The sequence below is a fragment of the Cololabis saira genome, chromosome 17, assembly GCF_033807715.1.
Source record: "Cololabis saira isolate AMF1-May2022 chromosome 17, fColSai1.1, whole genome shotgun sequence".
Taxonomy (NCBI): Eukaryota; Metazoa; Chordata; class Actinopteri; order Beloniformes; family Belonidae; genus Cololabis; species Cololabis saira.
In genome coordinates, this window is record NC_084603.1 from 38,287,213 (window position 1) to 38,299,715 (window position 12,503).

A 12,503-nucleotide genomic window follows, 5' to 3' on the forward strand; every position below is an offset into this window, starting at 1 on the left:
GTTCTGTATCACAGTCAAAAATATAACCGACTAAAGTGCTGTATACTTGAAAGATGGTAAATTGTGTTTACTTAATGACTTGGTTGTGTTTAAACAAACGTGTGAACATCAAAACTCATATATATTGTACATGTACCAAACATTGCTGTGTGTTGGTTGAGGTACTTGCTAAATCTAGCAGGCCTTTATGTAAAGATTCACAGATAAAATGTACAGAGTACTTTCATACATGAGGTTAAAAAGACTGGAACCTTAAAGCGATTGTGACATGAAAAACACATTTTTCTTGATTTTTTGTGTTTTGTTGGGTGTCTTGACATCAATTACACCCAAAAAACAACAAACTTTTAACATTCAGTGTATTGTGTGCTTTCTGGGATTTTCCGCATAACTATGCAAAAACGGCGCATGTGGTTTGCTGGCGCGTCGTTACGCATAAACCCGCTAAATCACCGCCCCCTCCACCCAGCTCCCTGCCTCCTCTCCTCTCCAGCGCACCATAAAGGCTGATTTATGGTTCCGCGTTACACCGACGCAGAGCCTACGGCGTAGGGTTACGCGGCGACGCGCACCGTACGCTGAACCCTACGGCGTAGGCTCTGCGTCGATTTAACGCGGAACCTTAAATCAGGCTTAACACGGAGCTGTTTAGAGCCTCTTCTCTTCTCATCACCGGAGGAAAACTGCTAAGAAGACCCGCGGCCACTGACTGGACTTAAGATAAGGGGACACTGCTGCTTGCATGCCTTTATTTTTATGATTGTTTGCGGTGGACTGCTTTTCTGTGCATGCTTCGCCTGTCGCTCCCGGCTTAACTCTCCGACGCCGCTGTTAGAAGTCCGGTTCGGTGTGCGCACGGACTTCATCCCCGGGCTGTAGTCGCCCTGTCTGGGCTGTGTGTGTGGGTGTTTGTGGTCGGTGTGCGCGCGTGTGTGTGGAGACGCCGGCAGAAGTGTGTAGCAGTTGGGTTGGAGGAGGTTTGGAGGAGGAGCGGAGCAATGATTGACAGGAAAGGGGGTAAAGGAAGCGTTTTTCACGGCGAAAAAAAAAACACTGTCATAAAAAGCCAGGAATGGAGTACTAGAGTGAAGTTTTTCTTGTTACACTCTTTTAGACACATTTGAGGGATGTTGGCCAAGACTTTTAATAGTGTTAAAAGCATTTTAAAAATGATGTCACAATACCTTTAAGTGCCATCTGGCCAGATATGATATCAATGAAATGTGTTCTTTTTAAAACAGTTGATCAATTGTACATTACACCTTTGCCTAATCCCTATGAACGTGACTAAAAGCAGTAATGAGTCCTATCACAAGTCCAGTGTTGTAATAGCTAAGATGTATGTGGAGACTGTTCCTTTTGCAATTTTAATTGTTTTTGATCAATTTTATAAAGTTACATGTATTTTGGTATGAAGTCTGTCAAATGAGAATGGTCAGATTTGGTCTCCAATAAAAATCTGATAAGTATTTATCTGTCTCTGTGTGGGTTAATAACACTGTGCATCAGGTGCAGTTACACCACTGCTCATTATTCAGCTTTTTACCCCAAAGCTGACCTGTTACATCAAACTTAACCCTTAAACAGGCAACGTGCACCAGGAGATACACACCCTTGAACATCCTAGCATTTATCAGAAGTCTTGTTTGGTATTATCCTGTAGAACACATGATGTGGTTCATGCTATCTGTCATCTTTTCATCAGCCTGATCAGAATACATCATGGATCAGTGGTGGCCAACATGCTTCCTTGGGCATAAGTAATCATAAATTAGTCCATACACCCTGAGGAAGGTGCAAGCCGACACGCGTTGGTGTTTTTTAGATGTAACCCAGTCAAAATAAAGGTTTTTTTTTAACTTTTTTCAATCCACCAGAGTGCCTGCATTTTTATTTATTTTAATACTTAATTTACTTTTGTAGAGTATATCTGAATCAGAAGTTTAAGTGTAAGTATTGGCTATGTATACTTAGACTTTTTATATCATTTTCAGTATAAGCCAAGTATACTTAACTATAACTTAGTATAAGTATATTTAGTATAAAGTATATTTCTTTAAAAGTACATAAAAATTAAAATGAAAGTATACTTGAAACATACTTAAATAAACTTCTGATGTTTTAATGTCCAGCTTTGTTTATGTTTATGTCATAATTGATTGGGGGTCATGTTCTGGGTCTGGAAAGCGCCTAGAGCAGTGATCATCAACTGGCGGCCCGCAGAACCGTCCAATCCGGTTTCGTTGCAAATGAGGCGAACAGGTGATGCATTCCGGAAGGTTGGCATGATGAATGCGTACTTTGGATCTGTTTTCTTAGGATCTGTTTTACACATGAACTTTTCATTTCATGGCCTTTGAGAGCCATTTTACCTGTTAATTGAGTTGAGGCTAAATGTCTCTATCACTCCTGGTGGATGACTGTGGTTTAGGTGATAGGAGACTGACTCATTAAGGCTAAAAATGCCTTCAGTTTTGTAATGAAATGGAAAAAAAATATAAACAATAAACATCAAATAATAATGTTATGACAAAATGTGATTTTAATTAATTTTTATTTGAGGGTCCCAAGGTGACTGTCTGGTAAAATTCTGGCCCTCTGACAAATATAGTTGGTGACCCCTGGCCCAGAGTGAACCTTTATATTGAATTGAATTGAATACCTGTAAGACCTGTAATACCTACGTTTTACCACCAGATGGCAGCATGAGAATAAAGGATAAACAAGTAACTGACGGCTTTTTTTCCCGTTCACATTTCCAGCGATGACATAATCCCCCCACCGATGACATGAAGGGATAGGTATTAAATCTGTTTTAGGAGTACATTCATATTCAGTGATATTTCATATTTTAATCTTTAATTTAAACATGTTTCCATAATAATGATAATAAACTGTATGGGTAGTTCTTCCCTCCTCCACCCCGTGTTGCTCGCTCTGTGAGGGCTACCCTTGACTTGCAGTGTATAAATAATTTAGACAATTAATGTGGAACTATGGATGTAAAAATTAATTCAGCCCCTCCTCACATCCTCTCCCGCCACACATTTAGTTTTAGTGGTAATAGTGATGGTGGGGATGGCAGGAAGCCAAGTGTGTGTGTGTGTGTGTGTGTGTGTGTGTGTGTGTGTGTGTGTGTGTGTGTGTGTGTGTGTGTGTGTGTGTGTGTGTGTGTGTGTGTGTGTGTGTGTGTGTGTGTAGGCCTGGGTCCTTGTAAACTTGTTCTCTTGCTCTCTATTGGCTCTAATGGAGAGGTAATTGTGACCGTTGTGCTGAAGTCATATTTCCACCTCATCCTGGCAGCAGCAGGAATCGATGCATTGTTTCATTGGTGTTATTGTGTCGTACATCATCGCACCTGAGTAAATGTGTGCCTGGATCTGAGTTTGGTCCTGTGAGCAGAGCGGATCAGGAGTTGTGAGTGGTCGCCATGGAAACCCCCGATCCAAGAGCAATTTGGCAAACAGCCTCCTGGGTGGGGTGACGTTTATTGGGGATGCTGCTAGAGAAACAGGACTACACAAGGTGAAGCATCAGCCGCCTGCAAACCTGCAACACACTGGAAATCCAGCAGTAAAGCATGAAGTGGCCCCTCCATCTCAGATGAGGCAAGGCAAGGCGAGTTTATTTGTATAGCATAATTCAACACAAGGTAATTCGAAGTGCTTTACATCAGCATTACACAATTTCATTTTTTAAAGTAAGGGCAGTAGAGTACAGCAGGTACTCATTCTTACAATGGCAAGAATTAGCCTACGTTTCTATATGGTCAAAACGTACAAAGACCGGGTCAAATACAGTATTACAAAAGTAATCTGTAACAATTCCTACGGTGAATTAAACCAAATTGACAATTCTATGCCACAATGCCTGTTTCCAGGTCTTATTTCACACAACTGACGAGAATTACGTTTCTATACGGTCAAAACGTACAAAGACCAGGTCAAATACATTATTACAAAAGTAATCTGTTCCGATTCGTACTGTGAATTAAACCAATTAGACAATTCTACGTCACAATGCCTGCATTCAGGGCTTATCCATAACCTTGCGCGTTTTTCAAAAAGTATTTAATTTGAGAGTACGCTTAAATAACAAATAAAATTATATGAAAAGAGGTAAAATAATAAAAAGCACAAGTTGTTAAAAAGTAAGGGCAATTCAATTCAATTCAATTTTATTTGTATAGCGTCTAATACAACAGATGTTGTCTCTAGACGCTTTCCAGAGACCCAGAACATAAACCCCCGAGCAATTATTACATAAACAATGGGGGCACTAGAGTACAGCAGGTAAGTATTTAATTTAAGAGTAAGCTTCAGTAAACAGTAATGTTTTTATCCTGATTTAAAGGATCTACAGTTGCAGCAGACCTCAGGTCTACAGGAAGTTTGTTCCACCGGTGAGGAGCAGAATAACTGAACGCTGCCTCACCTTGCTTGATTAGTGATGGGATTTACTGTAAGCGTCTGGTTTTCTCTGTATGGCATCAAATAGGAGCCTTTTATGACGCATTTTGAGCCGTGCTGTCAAGATTTTGTCAGTTCCAGTTATTTTTTAAACCCGTGTCTTTGTGTTTCAGTTCTGTCTTGACTTCCCTTGATCCATCTGCCCTGATCATCTGCACATGTGTCTCGTTAACCCCTCTGTGTATATCTGCTCTGGTTTTTCCCTTGATCCCAACTGGTCCGTACTGTTTCCTCCCTCCATGTTTCTGGTCAGGCTTGTCACGTTCATGTTCTGTTTTATTTTGGATCCTGCTCAGCAGCGCTTTTTGTTAATAAATCATTGGTTTTTTTTGGAACTCCTGCCTCCTGGTCTCCTACGTCTGGGTCCTAATCCAACAATCCCAACAGGTGCTACTGGATCCAGCCTGAGCCGTCTGGGAGATTTGCGAGGCCCTGTGCGAAATGGCCTGGGTTTAGACAATTAATTTTTGGGTTTTTCGGGTCGGATCGGGTTTCTATATGCGCAATTTTAACTCTCCAATTAGCAAAATACTGGATACCTTCCCCTGCCTCATCATCATCTGGGCTTGCCTCGAAGCAGGGCCCCACGGCTGCTTGAGACCCGGTCGGATCTGTGATTTTTGTAACAAATTTATCAAATGAGCCTTTCAGAGATGCATTAAACTCTTCCATTTTCTTTAGTTTTTTTCTTTTTTCATTCCCTGATTGGAAATTTCCTGAATCTGTGTCGTTCTCTCGACATGGTGTGACAGTTTGTTCCAATTCCACCCGTCTGGATCAGAGCAGCTTGTGTCTGCGCTTGGTTTGATCAGTTGTATTGAACAACAGACATGCACATCATTGCACATATATTTATTGATATGCACAGACTAGTACACATTTAGGTCTGTAATGGAACGTGACTGTTGATATTTATGAAGGAAAAGAAACGAAAAGGAAAAAAAAACAAAACGCCCACAGCGCGAGGCCCCGTGCGGTTGCGCGGTTCGCACACCCCTTGTGGCGGCCCTGGATCCAGCTAATGGTTTCCAGCACAATTCTGTGCAAAACCTGCTAAAGTGCACCAAAAACTATCCAGACTATATGATCAATATATTGTTTCAGTATCTTATACGCCTCGACTGTGTTAGGATTTTTTTCTATAAGATTGTACTCTGATGGTTGCTCTCAGCGCAGAACCTCCTCCTGATTTTATGACCGGACTGATTAGCTGAGTTCTTCTTTAGGGGAGGACGGTGAAGAGGAACGGATGTCTAAGATTGATGGGTCCCCTCCTGTTTTTCTCTGGGTTTTGGTTGTCGTAGATCTTTGCTGGGTTGGCATGTCGGATTAGAGATAGAAAAAAGAAAATATATGGCTGAAAGTGTGACATGTTTAAGTTTCTTTCACTGCAGTTGACCTCCCAGATAAGGTTCAACAGATAAGGTTCAACATCGGCTCTTACAACGTACAAAACACCTCCTTTTTTCAGCCATTTTAATATTTAACAGCTAGACTGGATGTGTTGCAGATAAGCGTAATTCGATTCTTCCCAGTCATAAATAGCATTTCATATATCTACAATTACATTCTTCCTGTCCACAATTGTCATTTCAGATATCCACAACGTCATTCTGCCATTCATGTGTGTGGGGTTTCTAATTTCAGATATCTACAATTCAGTTGCAAATATCCGCAATGTGAATTACGGATATCTATCTCTGCTACTGAATTACGACTAGCCGTAGTTCCAGTTTCAGATATCTACAATTTAATTCTGACTAGTCAGAATTCCAGTTCAAGATATCTGTAATTCCCCTCAATTCATAGAGATAGATATATTCATCATCCATTTTATATATTATAAAATATAAATTAAGTTTTGATTAATCAGAACGAAGTTGTAGATACTGTATCTTGAACTGGAATTATGACTAGTCAAAATGACGTTGTAGATATCTCAAATTGGAATTACGGATAGTCATAATTTAATTGTAGATATCTGTAAACAAGTTATCTTGAAATGAATTTTAATTAGAGATTTCTCAAATTGGAGATATCTTTAACTTCCATTCTATAGTCAAAATGTAATTACAGATATCTTGAATGACAATTCTGACTAGTCACAATGTAATTACGACTAGCCAAATGCAGTTGTAGATATCTGCAATGTTAATTCTGGATAGTCAAACTTAGCCATTAAATGTTAAAACGGCTTGCCATATTGCTAGAGCATCCACAAGATGTGTCTGCGATGACAAAACAACAAAGTCGACCATGGAACTGCCGCCCCTGCTGTTCACATTTATGCAATCTAGCTTTTCTTTACTTTTTTCCGCCTGGGTTTGTGTTTCTTGGAATAAACAATAGAAGAAGTCTGAAATTGATTTATGTCTTTTACATTTTAAAACCTGCTATTTCATAAGGTTGTATTTTGTTTAATTTCTACAATTACAGAAACCTCATGAAAATACAAAAAAAGCAGTAACCTTTTCTTACATTTATCTTCTCCAGCAGACCCCCTGGCAAAGGATAAAGCGGCTTTAGAAAATGGATAGATGGAAGTTAACCAAAAATAAAATAAAACCGCAAAATGATTTCAATGTTAACGAGCAAATGGCTCAAATGCAAGACACATGAAACAAGAAATCCTTGTAAAAAAGAGGAGAAAGAAGAGGCGGAGGCAGACGAGCTGAAGATGTGAAGGGACATGATTTGGGTGAAGATGCAGATCATCACAGGCAGCTGTCAGGAAGCTGCACTGAAGCCGGAGATGTTGTTTCTCCTCCGTCAGAGCTGCTCGGGTGTCAATTAAGGAGAGAGGAACTGGGGAAGCGACAGGTTCACGGTGACTGAGACACACACACACACACACACACACACACACACACACACACACACACACACACACACACACACACACACACACACACACACACACACACACACACACACACACACACTGTTACGTACTGTAGCACTTGCAGAGTTGACTGCTCACTCTTGCATCGCCGTGATGCTCGATGGACGGTGTGTCTGACACTTCTCGTCCTTCGTGATGAGCAACAATCAACAACTCAACTCACGTCCCACTCCGTTCCGAGGAAAGTTGTGTGCCTGTTAGCTTTGACGCAGCTCTGAAACAGCCCTCCTGTGATCATTCTGACTCTGTGCCAAGTGCAGGGACGATGCCTCTAATACTGAGAGAGTTACCATGCAATGAAGAGAAGTGGCTCATGTCTACAAGTACACAAGTACAGCCCTCTGAACTCAGAGTGCTGAGTGTCCGCCTCTTCTCTGCAGCCTTTATTTCTGAGATTAGGATGTGACTGCCTTGGCCTTGTGAAATGGACCACGTCTTGTTTTGATGCTCAGTCACTCAGTCAGTTCAGATTTATTTCAAGCGGTACAACATTTTTACAACATAAGTGACCTGCGTGCAACAGAAAAATTAAGCAAATACCTTTAACAGTAGACGTGCAGGTTCAATATTCAAATTAATTCATTAACACTCGAAAGGGAGTGGGAAGAAGAAAATTAATTTAATCCCACCCCTGTTTCTCATCAATAACTTCACAGATTTTTAAGGCTTCCTCCTGTCTTAACATTTAAACCAGAACAATGAACAAAAGACCTATATCAAATTATAATAAAATTATTCTACAGTATTTGCATTCCATAACCACAATTTGTTAAAAAATTAAAATTAGGAACAATGTACATATTGTCACCACAGGTGACAGTTAACTGTTAACTTACATTTATAATACATACCAGCACTGGTAAGGACAACAATACCAGAAGGTAATGGACAATACATACCAACTTGATGAGGAACAACAAGTACACGTCAACATTTCAAGACCAAAGATGATTTAACATAGTGTTACAACCCACTCTCTTTATACTTTCACCAGACCATGTGTTTATATAGCAATTTAAATCTGTGGATATTTTTGTCACACCGCGGTGAGGGATGTCCTGTCTTGAGGGTTTTGTCTGGCAAACTTCCTGTTTTATGTTGAAAACTAACCTCCCTCTCGTTTCAGGTCACTTGCCCTTCCTCCTGTGTCACCAGTCTGATGTCTCCCCTGATTCCCTGATTGTTTCCTCCTGTGTCACCAGTCTGATGTCTCCCCTGATTGTTTCCACCTGTGTCACCAGTCTGATGTCTCCCCTGATTCCCTGATTGTTTCCACCTGTGTCACCAGTCTGATGTCTCCCCTGATTGTTTCCACCTGTGTCACCAGTCTGATGTCTCCCCTGATTCCCTGATTGTTTCCACCTGTGTCACCAGTCTGATGTCTCCCCTGATTCCCTGATTGTTTCCACCTGTGTCACCAGTCTGATGTCTCCCCTGATTGTTTCCTCTTGTGTCACCAGTCTGATGTCTCCCCTGATTCCCTGATTGTTTCCTCCTGTGTCACCAGTCTGATGTCTCCCCTGATTCCCTGATTGTTTCCACCTGTGTCACCAGTCTGATGTCTCCCCTGATTCCCTGATTGTTTCCACCTGTGTCACCAGTCTGATGTCTCCCCTGATTGTTTCCTCTTGTGTCACCAGTCTGATGTCTCCCCTGATTCCCTGATTGTTTCCTCCTGTGTCACCAGTCTGATGTCTCCCCTGATTCCCTGATTGTTTCCACCTGTGTCACCAGTCTGATGTCTCCCCTGATTCCCTGATTGTTTCCACCTGTGTCACTCCTCCTCATGTGTATTAAGTCTTTGTCTTCCCCTGTCTGGCTGCCAGAGTATCTCGTCCTAGCGAGTACATCCAGCCTGTCACAGCCTTGACTAAGAACCTTCGACCTTTTGCCAAGTTTATATTTCTATGTTTTTGTAATTCCTCTGAAGAAGAGTGACCTTGTTTTTTTGATAAGATTTTTGGTTAGACATTAGAAGTAGTTTTGATTCCTTTTCATGTTTCCTCCCTTTTGGAGCGCCTTTTGTTTCTTTATAGTCCTGACTAGTGTAGCTTAGGTTTTTACTATTGTCAGCTTCGTTTTTTTCCCTCTGTGAGAGTATTTGATTTTGAGATTTATATAGTGTATTTAGATCAGTGTAGCGTTTTTCCTCTGGTTGGAGTGATTTTTATTTTCATTTCATTTTCATTTCCTGGGTTTTGTCTCCGCGCCTTTTGGTGACGTCTAGTTTTTCGTAGCCTGTTTGTTTGTCACCCTGTCTTAAGAGCTTCAAGAACATCTAAATAAAAACCTGTCATTACCGTTCTCGGTCTGCAGCCGAGTCCTCCTTTAAACCCAGGTCTGACAATTTTGGCATTGCATGTATTGGATATCCAGACTGTTCCAAAGTCTCACACCACAGACACACCCACAAAAGCTTTTACGAGTGGTTCGAACTTTAGGTATTTTAAAATCTCCATATCCTCTCAAATTATGAGTTCTCTCCTGAATTGTGAATAATCTTGTATATTACTTGGCAGTAATTTGTTAAATGCTTTAAATAAATCTGCTCACGTTGATGTCTCTACTACAGATGAACTCAGCTGATCCAGAGGCAATGCGCCGTCTGACTGTCTGTCCTTGAGGCAGTAGCTGTCTTTCCTGCCACAGTTCCATGCAGATAACAACCCCTGTAGAACTAGGTGTTCATCTGTAATAGGAATGTGAACACTTCCCCAAAACAAACATAAAATACATGTGCTCTTATTTTTCTATGTTCACCAGCAAGGAAAAAAATGCTCAAGTCCTGAAATATTGTTTAGACACTTTAACAAAACCTAGTATCATACTGCATTTGAACAGAAAATATCTTTATGGTCTATGCTTCTTAATTAATCACCCTTGTAGAACTAGGTGGTGCTCTGTCACTCACTGTAAGTATTAGTTTCCAAAGAAACAAATCTCTTATTTTGCTAATTGATATCTATGTTTACCATTAATGTTGTAACACAATTGAATTAAAAGTCCTCACAAAAGTCACAATGTTGGATAAGCAGTCCACTCTTATGTCCACAGACTAGCCCTACGGTTTCCAGTAAAGTCCAGTAAGACTACTTTTTTTTGTTTGCATTTAAAAGCAGTTGCTTCTCAAAGATGGCATCTCCCAATCTGTTTCGCCTGGGCCTAAATATCTGGCCTCCAGAACTGAAGGGCCTCTCTACTGGAGCGCTTGAAGAGAGTGCTGTGTTGTATTTGATGAACAGCTGTTTCAGTTGGGCAGGAGCACGTACAGGTACTCAGTAAAATCATCAGAGGTCTGTGCATCCAGGTAGATGTCCACCTCAGATTTGTTGATGCTTGATGGGATGCGGTTGAACTTGAAAAAGGATGAAGCACTGCTTTTCCTCTCAAGATCATCAGAGGTCTGGGCTTGATCAGAGTCGTTAGGCACGTCAACAGATTGCAACTCTTGCTTCAGCATCACTCGTTATTGCAAACACTTAATCTCGTCCTCCGCCCAGTCCATCTTGAACACTAGAAGTAGTATAGCTGCTAGTATGTGTTCTTTCTTGTCAAGCATGCCCTCCAGACTTGTTGAGTGACTGCATCATGTTCTGGATGAGGGGACGACATGCAGTCAGATCTTATGTGGCAGTAGGCTTTAAACTCTCATCGTAAAGGCCATTCAAATCACTTTTCAATTGGACAATGGTGGGAGCCAGGTACCCAAGGAAGGTGTTTTTCTCCCCCTGAAGGATGTTTAGTGCAGATGTTAAGGGCTGCATTACACTCACAAACCTGTGTATGAACTCAATTTCATCTGGAGTGAATCGACGAAGACCAAATTCATCGCAGACTTTGTGCAGAAGGAGTCTGTCATATGCAGGAGTAGGATCCAAGGACAGACTGCTGGCCTGGGGAGTTAAGGTGGCTATGTGAGACAGTCGCTGCATGGAGAAGAACATAGAGTTCCAACGGCTCTCGTTTGGAGTGACAAAACTAATCCCAAGTTTTTCATCAACAAAATCTGAGGCTTTCGGACTTTGTTTTACTCTGTTCCACAGAGCTGATGCTTTTGAAAACACAGGCCTCGCTAGTGCTTTGTACTGGCTATCAGTTACCTTTTCTGTGTCTTTGGCAACTAGATTTAAAGTGTGAGCCATGCATCTTCTGTGAGGGGAAGGATAAGGATCATCTAAATCTGATAGAGGTGCAGGCTCAATCCCATCATCGTCATCTTCACCCGAGCTCTCACTAACAGGGGAAGCTTCTGATTCATTATCTTCAGTTGCTTCAGCAGCTGCTGCCTTAGCAACAGTGACACTCTCTCCAAAACAGTTAAATGCCTTAACAAAATTTGAGGCATTGTCAGTCACTGTGCACACAATTTTGAATTTTAAATTTCTTATACACATCTGCCAACATCTTTGCCAGCACATTATGTGTGTGTGCTCCTCTGATGCGACAGCATGCAAGGGCTGCTGATCTCCTGTGTGATACATCATTTTTGTCAAGCCAATGAATGGTAATGCCCATAAATCCTTTGTTGACAGCTGACCAGCAGTCTGCTGTTGTGCATACACAGTCAATATCAGCAAGTTGAGCTTTTAGGTTAGTGATAACCTCATTATATTCTTTAACAGTGCCTGCACCTGCCTTCTTGAGGTCTGCTTGGTTGCAAACCAGTCACTAGCTTGATGATGAAGGAGGGCTTTTCAACTTTACTCAGAGGCTGTAAATCTCCAACAATGTAGTCCATTATCAGTTTATCTACCTGTTGCAGGTAAATCCTCCCCCTGAAGGAGCAGCAGTGGGGCTGGGGTCGTTTGGGGCTGTTGGGTCTTCTTGGTCTTTCCTGATGACTTTGTTTGATCTTCGAGGACTTGCCTTGACTTGACTTGCGTTCAGTTCAACGTTGTCACAGAAATGAACGTGTTGGCTGATATCAACTCCACTTTTAAAACCAAACTTCAAACGTTAGTGTTTAGTAAACCTCCAGTTAGTGTAACTCTATTGCAGTGGTTCCCAAACTGTGGGATATTGCAGGGGGGGCGCGGCGAGGTTGGAAGGTAGATTATTTAAGAAACTTTTTTTTTTAAAGATCATTTATTTCTTTTAAGATGTTGCATTTAATACATATGTGCAGTGAGAGA

At 41.3% G+C, this 12,503-nt stretch overlaps 1 protein-coding gene across 1 annotated transcript in view; it reads right to left on the reverse strand.

Annotated features, from left to right (window-relative positions):
- The window catches only part of LOC133463578 (cationic amino acid transporter 2-like), a 30,722-nt gene extending 19,891 nt beyond the window's left edge, over positions 1–10,831 (reverse strand). The window contains exon 1 of the mRNA XM_061745173.1: positions 10,641–10,831. Within this exon, the coding sequence (XP_061601157.1) occupies positions 10,641–10,831 (191 nt within the window). The remainder of the gene's footprint in view (positions 1–10,640) is intronic.
- Positions 10,832–12,503: the final 1,672 nt, after the last annotated feature.